Source organism: Dipodomys merriami, unplaced genomic scaffold (genome assembly GCF_024711535.1).
Source record: "Dipodomys merriami isolate MVZ:Mamm:240054 unplaced genomic scaffold, mDipMer1.0.p SCAF_261, whole genome shotgun sequence".
Classification (NCBI taxonomy): domain Eukaryota; kingdom Metazoa; phylum Chordata; class Mammalia; order Rodentia; family Heteromyidae; genus Dipodomys; species Dipodomys merriami.
In genome coordinates this window covers 836018-854748 of record NW_027204060.1, presented here as the reverse complement: position 1 = coordinate 854748, position 18731 = coordinate 836018, and the positions used below count along the sequence as shown (strand labels likewise).

The 18731-nt window shown below is 45.8% G+C and overlaps 2 protein-coding genes across 7 annotated transcripts in view; both read right to left on the bottom strand.

Moving 5' to 3' along the window:
• Positions 1-18731, bottom strand: part of LOC138837091 (rho guanine nucleotide exchange factor 26-like) — a 79115-nt gene that overhangs the window by 40143 nt on the left and 20241 nt on the right. For all 6 annotated transcript variants that reach the window (XR_011375175.1, XR_011375174.1, XM_070035880.1 and 3 more), the window contains exons 4-6: positions 13716-13772; positions 11604-11764; positions 615-767 (exon numbers count right to left, since the gene is read on the bottom strand). Coding sequence is in view for 4 of the 6 variants with exons in the window: in XM_070035880.1 (XP_069891981.1) it covers positions 615-767; positions 11604-11764; positions 13716-13772 (371 nt within the window). In the remaining 2 variants the exon portion in view is untranslated. The remainder of the gene's footprint in view (positions 1-614; positions 768-11603; positions 11765-13715; positions 13773-18731) is intronic.
• On the bottom strand, positions 14877-15201 carry LOC138837083 (small nuclear ribonucleoprotein E-like). Its single transcript, XM_070035855.1, has one exon. The coding sequence runs from the start codon at positions 15183-15185 to the stop codon at positions 14877-14879; it is 309 nt and encodes a 102-aa protein (XP_069891956.1). The 5' UTR covers positions 15186-15201.

Sequence of the window (18731 nt, the reverse complement as noted above, 5' to 3'; positions counted from 1 at the left end):
AGCCAAGGACAGAGACCAGTTGCAAGCCCCTAAGTGCCTAGAGACCAGACTTTCTTCCTCAAACATCTCCATCCTCAAAGTGGTCCTTTAAAACCTCTCTCCCCTGGGAGAAAAGGTTCCATCAGGAGGAACTTAGAAATCTCCTGTTATCACTGTATTTGATTTTGGTACCCTAGGTATTGTACATGCATTTATCTGAATTAGAGACGGGAAGGGGAACAAAAAATGATGAGACAAAAGACAAACGAGGAACCAATGCAACAATGGTACTCACAAAACACTATGCTGGAAATAATCTGTACAACTTGGGGGGCGGGGAGTGGGAGAAAAATGAGGGAAGGGGTGACAGGTTCGACAAGAAATGTACTCACTACCTTACTTATGTAACTGTAACCCCTCTGTCCATCACCTTGACAATGAAATTAGAATTTAAATTAAAAAAATCTGATTTAGGAGATGAATGAATTGCCATCTGTGAGCACTGAGGAAGGATGGAGGGAACCCTGACGCGAGTGTGCGGGCGAGCCCCACTCACGGCAGGCCCTGTGAGCACTGAGGAACGGTGGGGTGGTGGGAACACTGACGCGAGTGTGCGAGCAGGGGCCCCCACTCACAGCAGCCTCTGCAGAGTGCGCTGCTGGTAGACTTCATTAGTGCAGTACTTCACATAGGGGTCAAACGTGGATGCTGTGTGCTTCTCCACAATGTCGCTGATGTCATCGATGATGATGCTATTCTGATGTCTTGCTTCCAACTCTGTAAAGAATCTGAGAAAAACAAAGAGAAGCCTTTATACGCTTCCTTCTATATGCACTAACAGACCTCACACCAGGCTGTAATGGGAGACGTAAAATATCAACAACACACAGCATTGACTCAAAAAGAGCGAAAGAAAAAAAAAGCCTATGAAGGTTTTGTCTAGAGTCAAATCCAGCACACAGACACATTATTACCTAAAGCTCAAATGGACATTTCTGTCTCTAGGTCCATTTAAAATAAACCAGCCAGGCACTGTTGGCTCACATCTATAGTCCCAGCTACGCATGAGGCCTAGACCAAAGATGGTGGGTCAAAACCAGCCTGGGCAGGAAACCCCTCCATACACCATTTCTAATCAACCAACAAAATTCTGGAGTGGAACATTGCTTAAATGGTAGAGCACCAGCCATGAATAAGAAAGCTGAGTGAGAATGTGAGGCCTCAAGTTCAAATTCTGTCTCCAGGACCTGCCCCCAATAACAAGAACAAACAGCATATGTCACTATTTTCAAGAATAACTTCAAAACAGAGAAGGGAGCAGTTCAGGCTGTGTATTTTATTATGCTGGAAAATACATAAGCAAACCACTCTAAGAAAAAACAACTTCAAAATAAATCTAACTCTGCATGTTCTTCCCCTGAAAATAAAAACATTAACATACATGGTATTTAACTGTTTCCATAGTTTATTTAGATTGAAATTTAGTACAGACAGATAGGTGAACAGCAATTTAGGGTTGACAGATTGGCTATGTGAATGCATCCGCACACACACAGTATATACACAGTAACACATGTGTATACCTCTACATACATGTGTTATGTATACACACACTGTACATGCACATTAATGTATTGCATACCTCTACATACATATTATCTATCTTCTCTCTCTCTATATATACACATATATACATATATACACATACATACATATATGTATATAATATATAAATATATATAAAACCAGTGAGTCAGCAAGTATCCATTTGTAAACCAGAGAGTATCCATTTTTAAACCGGCAAGTATCCATTTGTGGAGATCTAGGTGGTTTCTACCTTCTGACCAAAGCTACACTGCTATGATGCCTGTATCTGTTTGAGTCTCTTTTCAGATCTCTGGGGGATAAACATGGAGACAGATGAGGCAGATGATATCATAATGCCAACAACCCACACAGACAAGTCCAGCTGCAGCCAAGGGGCAGGTGCATGCTGGGTGGGGGCTGAGCAGGGGCGCTCTCTCCCTCTGGGCACTCACAGCTGGGCAGCTCACCGTTCGGTCAATGGCATGGCAGAACAAAAGGTGATTGCTGACTTGCAGCCCTGGCTCCTGGCACACATCCCTGGGCCCCTTTGGTGCTGAGGAGGTAGGGGGTGGGGCTTCGTGGGAGGTTCAGGATGGGGCCTGGCAGTCAGAGCTGGCAGGCTGGAGCTCAGTTTCTTTCTACTCCCGTCTAAGGCGAAAGAGGGCTGGAGTCTGAGTTCATTCACCAAGGGCCTAGGACTCGCCATACCTGTGAACCAACACCTTTTGAAACCTCCTCAGCAGAAGGGGCTGGAGGCCAGCAGGCCCTGGAGGACCTGGGGCTCTGTGGCCCTGAGCACCCTCTCCCTGGCCTCCCTGAGCTGCATACTTCACCATATAGGGGCAACTGTAAAATACCTCCTGCATTCTGGGAGCTGATCTAGAAAGCAATCAGGCCTTACAGTAGGGCAGATGGGGTGGGCAGGACAGAAGTGCAAGGCATTTGGAGGCCCCATACTTGCTACTGGCTTTGAAGTTAGGGCTGTTTCATGGAACTGAGCTTGTAAACTCCAGGGAGCCGGGCTGGCTCTGTGAAGTTCACCTGAGAACAGTACACATCCAGCTAGCACCTACTGATCATGAGAGGAAAAAACTGAAATATTCATTTAGTGTCAGAGGTGTGGTGACACTGGTAAAACAATGGCAATGGCACAGGGAAGGCTGGGAAGCTGCCCGACAAAACCCACGTGGCACAGGGCAGGCCGGGGACTGGCTGGTAATAAACCCATGTGTTACAGGGCAGGCCGGAGACTGGCTGGTAATAAACCCACGTGGCAAGGGGCAGGCCGGGGACTGCAGGGCAAACCCAGGGCAGATGGTGATCTGGGTGACAGGCCACCAGGAGACCAGGATGGCTCAATGGAGCCTGGGCCGCTCTGACTTGTGTAAGGCAGGGTACAGTGCACAAGAGGCACAAGCAGTGGTGAGGGAGACTGCCAGGGTTCCTATGGGTACAATGAGCTAGTGGAGGCGTGTGGAAAATAACACATCTGTGATGCAAAGACCCACTTTGCCCGGTTCCAGGTGGATAAGCGGATGGCCGGATGGCCAGCTGGATTCTAGAAAGACCCAGCAGAGGGAAGTTGAAGAAGATGCTACCATGTCTAGCCAAGCATCCTTAGTGGGGACAGGGGCGTGGGAGGAACAGGAGAAGCAGGAAGGATGTGCATGTGTCTGGAAGGAAGGCGGAGAGCCGACATCTGTGAGAACACAGGGAGCTGCACAGGCAGGACCTCCAGCTGCATTTCAGAAATGTGCAAGGTATTTGCAATGTGTTTGTTTGTTTGTTTTGGTCTGGTCGTGGGGCCTGAACTCTGGGCCTGGACGCTGTCCCTCAGCTCTTCAGCTCAAGGCTAGTGCCCTACCACACGAGCCACAGCGCCACTTCCGTTTTTTTTTTCTTTTTTGCTTATGTGGTGCTGAGGAATCGAACCCAGGGCCTCATGCATGCAAGGCAAGCACTCTCCCACTGAGCCACCTTCCCAGCCCTGCAATGTGTTTTAATTCCTCTTGGTTTTCTAATGCAAGTCTTAGGGAAAAGCTCAATGAAAACAGAAAAAAGAAGAAGCCATTATGAGAAGCTACCTTTGGTGAACCACAGCCCACCCAAAGGATGCCCTGCCTCACCAAGGCTCTGGTGGGAGCTGGTGATAGATAACGTGCCTGCAGCCAGTGGGAGGCCTGGTGTGGGTTCTGTTAGGTATTCTGGTGTTGGTTCCAAACAAACAGCAGCTAGTCACAGGAAGAGGACAAGATTAACATTCCTTCCTTGCTCCAATCTCAGGAAGGAGAAGCAGAATCCCAGGGAACCAGTCTTCAAAGCGGAGAATTCATGTACGCTGTGATCAGAAGGGAACAGGTAAAGCAAGCTGAGATTCTACAGCTTGAGCATCTGGGTCTCCATGCACAAGGCCTTTGACAAGCCTGGGAAAAGATGTTCCCTCCAGCAGCAAGTACAGGGAGAGAACTGGAGACTAATAATTATGTATTTCCCCTCCTTCTGTTGGAAAGAGTATTTTTAGAGCACTAGTATGTATCTCTCAGAAATATGATAGAACAGTCTCCACATGTTTTTTTCAGTTGTGGGGCTTGAGCTCTGGGCCTAGGTACTGTCCCTGAGCTTTTTTGTTCTAAACTAGCACTCTACCACTTTGAACCACAGCTCCACTTCCAGTTTTCTGGTGGTTAACTGGAGATAAGAGTCTCATGTATTTTCCTGCCCAGGCTGTCTTTGAACCATGATCCTCAGATCTCAGACTCCTGAGTAGCTAAGATTACAGGTATGAGCCACCAGTGCCTGGCTATATCAGTATTTTGATTGCTTAATTAATAAATGAGTAAGATGACATTCTGATATCCTAAATTTATAAGACTACATATCCTGATTACAAGAGTAGTTTTGTGGATATAAGCTACACATTGGCAGGGAAGACAGACAAGGGAAAAGTACAAGTTCAAAACAGAAGTCTTTCAACGTAAGGTCCGGGGTGGCATGGGCAGAATGAGGTGCCCAGTTCTGATACTGCCCATTTCTTAAATCCCAGCAGACAGGGAGTCTTAAATGAGTCTATCAGATGCTCCAAAAATGCAATACAACATGGCTAAATCTGTGGCACAGCTTTCAACAGCAGCCTCTACAGCGACCTCAAAGAACACTGCTAAGCAAAGTCCACGAGCACACTTTTACCAGGCATGCACCTGCACTGCCTCTTCCGCAGGCAGTGCAGCTGGGGTCAAGCTTCGTACTGCAAGGGCAGACCAGCCACTGAGGGCACCCTGGGACATACCGTGTAGGGACACACATTGCACACAGACAGCCCAGAGGCCTTCTCCAAACACACAGCAGAGGGGGGACAGCAAGAAGCAGATAAACACAGCTCCCATTGTGCCCCGTGGGGCATTTGTTCCGATTACTTCTCGGCTGGAAAAGGAATTCCAGTGCTCTCCCGATACAGAGACAGCTTTTCTCACTACAAAGCGACTTTTGTCTGAGTCCCCCACAAGTGACCAGGTCAGTCTTAGCCAATCTTGACATTTCTATGGACTCTTTCCATCAAATTTTTTTCCAAGTCGAAATCATTTCCTGAAGCCCTTTGAAATCCAAGGAAAACATTGTATAGACAAAATATCTGTTAAGCTCTTTTACATGCCACTCACCATCCACACTCCTCAGGATATTTTACTGTATGTTTTATTTTAAAATCTACAAAGAGGAGGCAGGATGGTTAAACATTATAGAGAATGATCACAGTAAATGCTGAACTTATACTTGACACAGTATTTCATTTGCCTTCTCAGAATATAGAGAGTGACCTCAGAAGTTTTAAAGAACATAGTATTTTCACATCCTTCACAAAAAATTCAATTTTGATAAAGACTGTTTGGTGCTTAAATTACCACCTAAGCGTCAAGGGATTCTTTCACTTAGTCTTGAGAAAAGACGTGCAAATGTTTCTTCCAAAGTCTATTTGGGAGGCATCAAATTTTTTTCAGACCAAGAGATGGAAACCTATCAACTGAAGTCAGTGCATTCTTGATGCAGAATTCATCATCAGAGCACTGGACAAGACAAGCAGCTTAAGGAATTGGACATAAATCATTTAGGTATTTTTTAACCAGACGGATTATGAACTGTGGGGCACAGGCTGGTCTGCAAAAATGGAGAGAGATTCCAGACTGCTTGTGATGAAGCCATGGGATAGCAGCCCTGCCCTGTGTGCCAGGGAAACCAGGAGATACACACTCTGAGATGCTCACAGAAACAAGATGCTCTTGCCACCCCCATTTGAGGTCAACAACATTCCAACAGGAGCCGTGAATATGTGACTCTGGTGAAAGCAACATCTATTAATTTTCCAGAGATGTAATTCCTAGCTGAACCCTAAAGTGACATTGAGATCTTTAGACTAAACTCTTCTCTGCGTTTAAAATATTATACATGAGCTACTCAGATGGCTGATTTCTGAGGATCTGAGATCTGTGGTTCAAAGCCAGCCCCACTAGACAAACTGGTGAGACCCTTATCTCCAACTAACCAGCAAAAAGTTGGAAGTGGAGCAGTGGCTCAACTGGTAGAGTGCCAGTAAAAAGCCAAGCAGGAGCTTGGCTTTTTGAGTTCAAGCCCTTGTGTTTACTCTTGCACATGTGCATGTGTGCATGCACATACACAAAATTAAACTGTACACACATGTGTCTGGACAAACAGTCTCTGGTGAATGCATTCTGAAGCATCAAACCCCACAAGTTTCAATCCCACTGAAGCAAACTTCAAGCAAAGCCACAAAGTTGGCCTGGATCAAAGTCTCCTTACTGAAAAGGGGACACATCGCTTTCTTCCAATCCTGGGAGGAGTTAAATCCAATAGAATAACAATAATGCTTAGAAAAACACAGAATCATTAGAAATAACACTCCATGACAGGGAGGCCACGGCTGGACCCTAAAGAACTTGCTTTAGAAACTTCATTCATCACCTTCTTCCTCACACTAAATCAAGGGCTTGAGGTTGGCCAGGCCACTGTGTGTACATGAAGGCTTTCCCCAGGTAGGAACGCTGTGTGTACATGAAGGCTTTCCCCAGGCAGGAACACTGTGTGTACATGAAGGTTTTCCCCAGGCAGGAAGGCTGTGTGTACCTGAAGGCTTTCCCCAGGCAGGAACACTGTGTGGTCCTGCTCCCTTCACTCATGACTGGCAGAGTCAGAAACCCATGGAATGGTTGAAAGCCCATAGTTGAAACGCAATGCAGATGGAATACTGCAACCAAACTCCACCCATCGCTCCTTTTTCCACAGATTTCTGCTTTGGCTTAAGACTGGGAATGTTGGGGCTGGGAAGGTGGCTCAGTGATAGAGCACTTGTTGCCTTGCATGCCTGAGGCCCTGGGTTCAATTCCTCAGTACCACATAAGCAAAAAGAAAAAAGCCAGAAGTGGCGCTGTGGCTCAAGTGGTAGAGCGCTAGCCTTGAGCTGAGGGACAGCGCCCAGGCCCAGAGTTCAAGAGTTCAGGCCCTACGACTAGACCCTCCCCCCACCCCCACCAAAAAAAAAATTGGGAATGTCTAGTGACTTCGCTTGGTAAGACTTGAGTCTGTGAATACCCATTGGGTTTACTTTTAGATTTATTGGCACATTCTAATTCTTACAAATGGGGGAAGGTTTGCAACCTATGTTTCTTTAGGTCTGGCTTACTTTGCTTAATGTAATTTTTTCCAAGTCTTTCCATTTCCTTATGAAGAGGGGAGTACCATTCTTTCTGATGGAAGCACAGAATTCCATTGTGTATGTACACCACATTTTCTTGATCCATTCATCCACTGAGGGGCATTTGGGTTGATTCCATATCTTAGCTGTGGTAAACAATGCTGCAGTGAACATGGTTGTGCTAGTAGTGTTAGTGTGTCCTCATTTGTGGTCATTTGGATAAATGCCTGGGAGTGGGATTTTCTTTTCTTTTCTCTTTTTGCTGGTCTTGGAGTTTGAATGCAGGGCCCAGGTGTTGCCTCTGAGCTGCTTTTGCTCAAGAACGGCACCCTGTCCCCTGATGCACAGCTCCACTCTTGGCTTTTTTGGTGGTTAACTGGAGATAAGAGTCTCCCAGACTGTCCTGCCTGGACTGGCTCTGAACACTGATCCTCAGTTCTCAGCCTCATAAGTAGCTAGGATTACAGGTATGAGCCACTGGCACCTGGCTTGCTGTTTATTTGTGTATCATTTGTGCAAAGGGGTTTCTCCATGGCATTTTGCATGTGCACACTTTATCATTTAGTCAGATTACCCCCTTCTGTTGCTCTAACCCTTGCCCATCGCCCAGCGGCTGGCAGGGAGTGTCCCTATGCACCTTCTTACACAGACATAATGGGCCGTGATGAGCCTATTTGTTGTTAAGTTTAAAAGGTACCAAATACTCCTATTTTCACTTCACATGATCAGGCCTCTCCAGTGGTTAAGGGTCAGAGATCCTGCAGCATGGAATTCTTCATGTGAGATGGCGGGAGGAGGTCGAGAACAGGTGAGGTACCAACAGTGACCCAGGGCTGACCCAGGACACAAAGACTGTCCAGGTGTTGGGTGGAGCCATGCCTGTGCCATGAGAGAGTGGTGAGTTCTGCCCTCCGAACCCCATAGAATCGCAGACCGCCTTGGTGTCTGCAGGATTCCAGCTGCCTTCCCACCATCCTGACTCACTCTCGGTGCCAGGCCCAGGACACAGAGACAGAACATGAGCCTGTCAGCCACAGAGCAGACTTCCACAGCAGAGGGATGGGAGACCGATCCGGGTCCTGAGCAGGTCCTGGTCTCCTCCAGCTAATGCCCGGAGAGTCACTGGGGCAAAGAGCCCCAGGGTAAATGCCCATTGCTACCACCACAGTTAACCCAAGCCACACCACCCAGACCCACAGCAACAATACAGCTGGGACCAAACCCACGTCCCAGCTCCAGTTTTCTGGAGTTCTCATATTCTTTCTTTCACTGAATGCTTCTGCTTTTCATCAAGGCCTCAGGCATCCAGGTTCCAAAGATCTTTCCAGTCAGGTTCTTCCTCCCTTTGGGGATGCTGGCAGGACCCCAGAAGTACTGGCTATTTCTCTCATGGCCTCACATCCCTAGCACCTCCCTCCAATGCTAGCCCTGCTCTGTCATAAGTGCCCACACACCACCCTCTTACTGCCAAGTCCTCTAAGTGCCCACACACCAGCCTCTGATTACTGAATGAATGTCTCCACATTAGCAATGGTGAAATCCTTCAGTAAAATGAGAGGACGCCATCTGTTTTCTTGTCTCTTGGTTCTGGTTCTGGTCGGGGCCCTTGCACCTTCCCCTGCACCATGACCCACGCCTGCCCTGTGGGAGGAAATGCCCTGGCCTGGAATGATTTGCACACAAGCTGGGTGTGTACCTTCAGCCACTCATGGCCCCAGAGGACTACCAGCCACAGGACCACCAGCTGGAATGTTCTAGAAAAGGAGGCTCCATAAGTGTTGACAGAAAGAATGCTTTATAAAGGAGAAAAGAATTCGGTAGGAACATTCCACTGATAAACACACACCCAGGGGCAGCGATATCTGTTCCTGCAAGGACCTCTTTGTATTATTTACTGGCAACCATGAAAGCCCTGGACCCTTGGACCTCAAGAGCCCTTGTTAACCTGGATGTGCAGAATGTTCAGACAACTGCACTGAATATGCCATAGCCTGGCTGTGACGGGAAGAAGAAAGAGTGTTCTTCAAGGCAGTTTCTACTTGCGAGCCACCCCTGTGCCACGTGTAGTGGCACAAGCCTCTAATGCCAGCACTTGGGAGGCCAAGGCAGGAAAATGACATGAGTTCAGGAGCAGCTGGGCTGCACAGAGACCCTGTCCCCACAGAAGGAAAAGCCACGCTTGGCTCCACAAGCAGGCATGTCTGCACTAGGCCACAAAACGAGTCTGACAAGTCTTCTGATGACTCTGAATTTTACAAAGGCGGTGTATGAACTGTTTCAAGTAAGCCATATAATGTGCCTTACACTGACACAAGATTGTCCAGTGAAGCTGGACACCCTTGGCTGGAAGATAACAAGAGCTACACACCACAGGCAGCTACCCAAAGTAAAGCATTTCAAGTGAAAACAAAACAGCAGTGTAAAGGATACAGATACTTCTGGCTTTATCTTTTAATGGAAACTCAGAAGTCTATGGAAAATATACAGTAATAGCTGGAGAGTCTTGCATATTTTATAAAAGACTTCTCAGAAGGGTGAGAGCTAGAGGACTATGGTATGAGGCTAACCCCTGTATCAAAGTCCAAGAGACTCCCTCTCTAGCTAGCCAGCATAAAGCTGAGTTGGGGGTGTGGCTCAAGTGGTAGGGCATAGCCAAGCAAGCAAGATGAGCAAGATGAACCCTAAGTTCAAACCCAGTATGTGATAGATATGAATTTAAAGAAGGCTGAGAAAACTTGTGTGGATTCGATTTCCACTTCTCTACGAAAGGGAGTAGATACAAAACTCCATTTATATGTGCTCACCCTGAAGACAGAGACAAACCTCGTGGAGATTGGTTACGTGAGGAAGGAGCAGCTGTAAGAACTAGACTACTTTTCTGTAAGAATTGTTAAGTTCTTTGGAGTTTCAATTGATATGTAAAATTGCTCATATTTACCCTTTATGTTTGTATAAGTTTGGAATACCTATCAGCTTCTTTGAACATGTCTTGTTTTACAGATTTGAATTTGTTTTACTTTGTCTGGCTTTCTATCGAAACTAAGTCTTTAAACACTCCTGTACACCAAAGACAGCAGAGAGGTGGTGCACGGCCAGGCCTAAAGCGGGAGCCTTCACACCCTGAAATGTAACATAGCAAGAAAATAGCCAGAGACAATTGAGATTGAAACTCAAGCATTGATATGTAATATGACTTGCACTTTGTCATAGGTTATACTAGTAGCTGGAGGTTCATTTCCCTTCACAGAAATAGTCCAGCTGATAAGTGAACAAAGAGGGATGAACTCGAGTGACACCATTTTGCAATCCTTAATGAATTCATAGATCTGATATTGATCACCAACAGTACACTGGGCCTCCTGGGTGCAGCTATAGCACATACAGCCTCGGGTCCTCAATAAATGCGCAGTGAAACAATCTGAAAATGGGATGAGAAACTATGGCACAAGTGTGTCATGACCTGTGAGACTGTGCCGGAAAAGTAAAGGGAGGGCTGGGCTTACAGTATGCCACTATGTATATAAAATGGTGTATTTTCTTATATAATCATAAACTATCTAAAAAGATAAGCAGGAAAGAAAATGCTTGCTCCAGTTGTTTTCCAGGTGGCCAATACACTGTACACAAAGGGATTTTTACAACAGAACCTCTGGATCTTGGAATTTTAAAACTGCCACTATTATTCCCCTATACACAAATCAATCGAATAAAATCATAAATGATCATACCTAACAAAATGAATTGTCCGATCCTAACATAGTGTCAACAGAGAGAATACTTAAGTATTTATGAGAAAAACATCATGCATGCACACTTGGAAACATTTAAGCAAAAAGAGAAGAGAAGCAAATTCAAAATAATTGTTCATACAATTAGGGCTGGGAAGGTGGCTCAGTGGTAAAGCACTTGCCTTGCATACAATTTTGAATACATGACCAAGTACCATTTTATCTACTTTTTATGAGAAAACATGAAGCACAAAATAAATGCAAGAAAAATAAAGTACTATCACATTCTGGTGATTATCTAGAATTCATATTCCTGATACATACTGGCCACTGTTAGCCATTTACTAACATGGACAGAACCCCAGAGCAGAACCAACCAAGGGTCTCATGGACATTATCAGAAGGAGGAGAGTGAGTGGATGTGGGAAGAAAAGGGAGAAACATCAGGTGGCTGTGTGCTGAGACCATAACTAAGGGCTTTGTTCACCAGCAACTCAACCCAGCCTTACAGTTCACTTCCAGGAATGAGAACCACAGCTGGATGAGCAATGGATGTGAACTTTACAAGCCCATCTCCTTTTGCGATAACCCAGGTGCTGGTCACTTACTTTCTGCTTGCCTCGCAGACGTCTGAAATATTGGAGAAGAGATGGTGCCTCTCAGTTTTGGTCATGGTGTCACTCAGCTCTTTAGAATTCTTAAACATTCGTATCAAGATTTCCAGGCTGAGAAGGTAAGAATGTTCAGATGAGATGACTTCAAAGATTGCCTGGCAAGAAGGAAGGAAACATAAATGCCTTATCATTCAATTGAAGGACTAAATAGCGTGCTTTTTGGGCTGCAAGAATAGCATATTATCTTAAGAAGCAAAATTATTGCCAAAATACTGTCTTTATAGAAAAGATATATTCTAAACCTTGAGAAACCGTGAGTCTATTGTATAGATACTTTTGAGAAAAAGAGGAGAGAAAAAGAGTATGACCAGCTCTGTATCCTGAGGTCCGGCCTTTGCTGAGTAGAGCTGTGGCAGGAAGTCAGGCATGTCATAAAATCTCAGGGTTAACCTCCAGGTCACCCCTCAGCCCTGCCACCAAAGCACACTGCCGTGGAGTCTGTCAAGACCAGGAGTGTCACACATCTATCCCCTTGCTCTTTCTTGCCTTGTGTGTGTTCGGGAGTGTCACACATCTGTCCCCTTGCTCCCGCCTTTTGTGTGTGTTCGGGAGTGTCACACAGCTGTCCCCTTGCTCCAGCCTTGTGTGTGTGCTTTCTCTCTTTGTATTTTAACCCGGCTGGCCTGCAGTCAGGAACGGCAAACACTTTGGTACAACTGGACCTGCCCACAAAGTCTCTACCCAACCACAGGAATTCTTTTCTCCACACTCAGGCTATGAAATCACTCCGTCCAGTCAGACAGCCTCCCTGTCCTCAGCATCTCAAGAAGGAGCAAGGCCCCTCTGCGGGTGCCTTTGGTGTCAGGCCCATAGTGGTTTCACTGATAAGGGGACTGGTAAAATGCCAGCTCTGTCTGTGGACAGACAGACACCAACGCCCTGCATGAGGAATGCATCTAACTTCTTAACTACATCTAATTTGGATTCCCCAAGAACAGCAGCACAGGGAGCACTCTCCTGGCTGGTGGGTAGCACCCTTGCAGGCCTGAGACTCGGGGTCATCTTCAGATCTCTCACTGATCGCCACTCCACTGACCTCTAGGGCTCCTGCCTGCAAATCCCGACCCTAAAGCAAGGAGGACGCTGGAGGCACAGATCAGGGGAGGCCTACCTCCCTATGGGTGGGCTGTCTCTTGGGCCTCAGGGCAGTAATGCTAACCTCAGCACTCAGCTCCCCTCTTTCTCTGTGAGCTATTAGAAACCTGGGTCATACAGGTGCTGGTCTAGCCCTCAGCTGTGCCGCAGGTGCCCTGTCTGAAGAGTAAAATGTCAAGACCTTAGTCTCACTCTGTCAGCACCATTCACCCAAGAAATACTAGGTGACTAGAGAAAGTCCTTCCTTCCTGACCAAAAATCATGGATGTCAGGCAGTTCGTGGATACAAAGACCTTCAAATATTTCCAGCAGCAAAAGCTTTTATCTTTTATAATCAAAGCCAAGATATGAAGACTGACACCTCCTTCTCTACTAAGAAGACCGGATTAATTACACAGAATAGTCCCCACGCAAAAGTGAATAAATGGTCATTCCAATAGAGCAAGTTTAATGTGATAATTGCTAAAATATCCTGTAATAGAGACATTAAAAGCAAATCAGGTTGGAACTCCTCAAAGAACGAGGTAGGAATAGACAGGACTGATGAAGTCAGATTGGAGGTTATCATTATTTTTTGTATGGTAAATCTGAATATTTTTAGGATATAACAGAAATTGATAATTCCAAATTGATATGACTTAAAAGAACAATAGTGTTTGAATGTCCTTAAGACCTTGGAGAAGTTCTTCAATTTGTCCACAAAGAGAGAGAAATGTGTATGCCACAATGTCAACAAAAAGGAAGAAGTTACTATCCACCATCCACCACCCAGGAAATAGATACAGAACCTAAGAGGTGATGTTTACAGAATGGAAAACTACACAGTGGTTGGAACAAATGATTAGATGAGCAAACACTGGCATTGGTAAATCTCAAAAGTAATGTTGGATAAAAAAAGCAGAGCATTATGCACAGAGCTGCATCACATGGGAGCCATAAGTGGGGCCGTACCTCTTGTCTTTTTCTTTCCTCCTGGCTCACTGTCTGCGATAACCCATTTGTTTTCACCTGGAAGAAAAAACAAAATCAAGTTGAACCCACTGACTTTTGGCATTTTTACAGAAGGCCAAAGCTTAACTCTGCTTGTCGAGAAGGAATTAAGGACTGGAGGCATGGCTCAACAGTAGAACACCTGCCTAGCAAGCTGGAAAACCTTATTCAAATCCCCACAGTGCCAAAAAAAGGAAAGAAATTATTCAAGATATTGAGATAGACACATATTAATTTTTGGTCCTCAAAGCTCTCAATTAACAATTAATCCTGTTAATAAATTGCCATCGTTACACAATCCTTTCAGCCCGATTTTTGTGGTTACAGTCTTGGGCTACCTACAAAATACAAATCAAGTTAACCTCCCAAATCAAAATTGAAGGAATCTGATACTAAAGAAAGGGAAATGATGGCCCTGAGATTTTACAGTCCAGCATTACACAAATGTCACTTAACCCTATTTCCCACCAAGACACCAATGGAATGCCAGTGCTTCTGAGAGAAACCCGGTCCAACAAGAAAACAAACTCTCCCCCATTTCAACATGGGAAGCCTTGTGACACACTTAACTTCCTTTCACTGTGTTTAAGCTTGACCAATAAAGAGTTCAATCTGATATTGTCTGGAACAGTAACAGACTGACAAACACCAGCACACACGAGGAACCAAATTTCACTACTCAGAACTAAGTCTTGAAATGCCCATCTCAGCTGATCACCATGCTTTCCTTCATTTGACTACTGCAGACCCCAGAACGTGGGGTGATCCAGGGACTCTAGGGACTGGCTCTGTTCCACTTCTGGCACAGAAGTGACATGCGACAGACATCTGTGTTTCTCAGCCAAGGATGAAATAAGCAAGCCGCCGATAAGTAAGTACTCAGAAAGCCTGCATAGAGTCCAGTGTGCTCCTCCCAGTCAGCAGTGAAACCTAACAATGGCTTTCAAACTTCTTTTACTTCCTAAGCATTTTTTTAAAATAAAAACAATCCCGAGGCATTTATTTATTTATTTATTTATCATATGATGATAACACTAACAACGGGGTTCATCAAACAATATAAACAGATGTTTTCTTAGATCCCCAGCAAATAACACTTAAAAAAAAAACTGTATAAGATTCTTAATAACTTCTCACTTCATTGGTCATTTCTAGTTGGGAGACACTTTGTAGTAGAGTAATATTATCTCCTTTTAACATGATCCGATCCAGTTGTTTTCTTGACTTTGTTTTAGAATGAACTTCTTCTGCATCATCTAATATAAGGTTTGTGTATTTGTCAAAACCAGCGATGTGGCCCTCTACCAGCATGTTCACTTGCTCAGAGAGCCACACCTGAGTCCGAGATGTATTCTGTGAACATGTGAAAATGAGGTTGATTGGCTGCACCATCACCTCCTGCACCCTTTGTCCCTGGCCGTGGTATGCCATGGTGGAATCTTACCTACTTCTTAAACATTTTTTTAAATTTTTTATTGTAAAGATACTATACAGAGGGTTACAGTTACGTGAGTAAGGTAATGAGTACACTTCCTATTGAGCATTGTTACCCCCTCCATTGTTTTTCCCCTACTATCCCTTCCCTCCTTACCTTCCCTGAGGTTCTTTTTTTAAAAAAATTGTGATTAAGTGATTACATAATTTCCCAAATTTCACAATATTGTGGAATAATGATGTTCATTTAAAGTCACAAGCTCATTTTAACTTCCTAAACATTTTTAAACATGCTTTCTCTATACTTGTTTTTAAACTTAAAAGCTTTCATCACTAGTGTAAAGAACTAGACAAATGTATGTTCCTGCTGTTAACTCTAGACTGTGATGTGTTTTTATACTTCTAAATGCATCCAATATAACATCATCAGATGACCTCTTCTCTTCCACTTAATACACTTTCCTAACAGCTTGGGGCTTGCATTATTCTCTTCTCTCCTTGAAATCCCCTATACCATCAGGGCCCCAGGGCCCCAAGATAACACAATGTTGGGTGTCAGGGAAGTTGATAATAATCTCTAAGTACCATCAATAATCTATGTCTGGAACAACACGATTACTTAACATTTTCATTCATAAAATATTCAAAGCAAAATTTTTTCAAGAATGGAGCCATTGCTGAGATTCAGGAGATTCTGCTGAGACTTTGCCCTCTTCTGGGTAGGTTGGGGGCAGGGCTCCTGCCCACCCCACAGAGACATGAGAGGGGAGAGAGAGGTCCCTCCCTGTGAGGGCCAGGGCCAGACCACCTGTGCAGAAGTGGAGGGGCTGGAGGGTGGCGTCCTGAGACCACGCCCAGTTCTGCAGCGCCTCCATGAAGCCCCAGCACCACACACGCCCATCTGAGGACCAGCGTGCACAGGTCTGGGGCACGGGTCTGGGCTTCTGCCCTGTTGTGGAAATTGAATACAATCACACAATTGTCTCTAGTTTGTTTTAGAAAACAAGTTAGAAAGCAATTGGTAGAAAGAGTCCTAAAGCAATCACGTACTGAGCATTTTTTGGACACCAGAAAATGTGTTAAATGTTCCATTTCATGCTCCTTTCCATTGCATCAAAATGCAGCCTTCTTTCCTTCCCTTTCCCCTCCCTCCCTACCTCCCTCTTTCCTTCCTTCCTTCCTTTCCCCCACTCTCTCCTTCTCTCCCTCTCCCTCCTTTTCTCTTGGCAGTACTGGAGTTTGAAGTCAAGGCTCTCGCTGGCTAGCCTGGGAAGGTACTGCTGAGCCACAGCTCCAGCCCTGGTTCTTGCTGGTTCCTTTCAGGACAGGGCTCCACCACCTTTCCCACATGGGTGTGAGATCCCCCCACAGCGGGGGTACCACATTGCTGGGATGACAGGGGGACTACTGTCCAGTTTCCGTTCTTGCCCCAATGTGGCCTGCTACTATGAGTCTCTGAATCTCAGCCTCCCGTGTGGCTTGGGAAGACAGTTGCACCATGTCCAGCTATGTATTAAGACAAATGTCTCAAAATCTCTTCTTCCCTCCCTGGACTGGCCTTGAACCACCGTCCTCCCCTTCTCAGTCTCCCAAGTGACTGGGATTACATCAACACCTGCTTTTGTGTGTGTGTGTGGGGGTGCTGTTCTGGGGCTTGAACTCATGGCCTGGGAGATGTCCCTGAGCTTCTCTGATTAAGGCTAGTGTTCTACCACTTGAGACACAGCTCCACTTCCAGCTTTTTTAGTAGTTACTTAGAAGAAAGTCTTATGAACTTTCCTGCTTGGGCAGCTTCAAACTGTGATCCTCAGATCTCATCCTCCTAAGTAGTTAGGATCACTGGTGTGAGCCACCACTGCCCAGCTGGGCCATGCTTTTTATCCTACTACAGGAGTTAGGAACTCCTGGTTGGGCTTCCATCACTAGGCCCTTACTCCTGCTGGATCAGGGCCAATATGTTACACTTTTTTGGGGGGTGGAGGGGATGGAGGAGGGTACATTTATATCATGGAATGTTCTTAGCCTTACCACCCTGCTGACCCTGAGCCAGCCTCTCAGCACTCACTCAGGGCACAAAGCCTTCTTTTTATCTGTGTTTCTTCAATAAGGGAGGAGACTGGCCAGATGCACCAAAGCCTTCAGTGCTCCATCTGCTGAACCTCAGCGGGAATTTCAAAGCATTTCCTGCCGGGCACACAGTTCTGTGCCAAGCCCAGCGTTTCTGCAGGTGAGATCATGAGCAGGACTTCCTGCACCACTTGCTTCCCTGCCCATGGGGCACAGGTCTGGAAGGCTCCTGGGAAGGATGGAATATCTGTGCCGAGAGACCTGCCAAGGTCACAGCTGGTACCCCTGGGGTCAGGGGTCCCATCCTGGCACCATGGGTCCGACCTCAGCTAAGGGGCTGCTGCTCTGAAGGGAAGAGAGGTACTTTTGAGAAAGGTAAAGCAGCTATGCCTAGAACTATCACTCACTACCAGCACTAACTCAACAAAGACTAAAAAAACATTCTACTAGCCAAACTCCTGCAGCCTATGCACAATCACTGTAACAGGGAAAGAAGAGGCTCGGGGAACGTTCTTGAGTCGTGACTAAGGAATCTAAGCGGGAGCTGGAAGGTGGCAGCTGGAGTTAGGACAAGGCAGTCCCTCATGCTTGCCCCTCACTGCTGCCCTGTGTCCCCCAGCGGCCTGGACAATACGGTGCCGACTGCTTCCACCAGAGAGCTAGCGCCATCACCTCCTTCCACGGTGGCTGGAGGTACAGGTGACAAGAGTCAGGGGAGGGGAGGGACTATGACCAGACCAAGGAGAAAAAGAGTCATCTGCTGGACACTCTCAGGAAGCAGTAGAGACAGAGAACAGAAACAAAGAAGAATGTAACAGAACTACCTCAGGCAGAGATGGACTGAGAGCGAGGGAGGAAGGAGAGACAGAGGAAGAAGGGGAGGAGAAAGGAAAAGACAGACAGTAGAGGGAGGAATGAAGAGGAGAGAGAGAGAAGCCAAGAAATGGGAATGAAACAGCACAACTTCAGGTACAGATGTGGAGGAAGCGGGGAGAAAAAAAGGGGAAGAAAAAGAACACGTACAATTATTTTCATACCAAATACCTCTTTTCCTTTGTTAAACAAGGACACTGTCTGGAATTTTTCTCATTCAAAATGGTGACATTATCAGTAAACTTAATTCAAAGTCACTTGAAGACACAAGGTGAGTTTGGACACAAAGTATCCAAAATGTTTTATCTGAACAGTTTCAAGACATACAAGCTTTTGGCATCTTGCAAACATTTGCTCAGATGGTCTGAAGGACATCCAGTCCAGGTTATCACATGCCCTCCAGTTGTCATAGAGAGAAAACAAGCCAGCAGCCTCTCAGACCTGGGGTTCAATGTGGAGGGAAGGAAAGGCTTCCCACAGGGAGACTCGACCGCCATTTCTTACTTCATTTCAGACTCCTAGCTCCAGCTGGGCTCAAATGAACTCAGACAGCCAAACAACCCAGCTTGAACTTTCTTATTCCTCACTGGATTAAATTTAATT

Coding starts and splice junctions, on each gene's coding strand:
- LOC138837083 (XM_070035855.1), bottom strand. CDS start 15,185: ATGGCATACCACGGCCAGGGACAAAGGGTGCAGGAGGTGATGGTGCAG.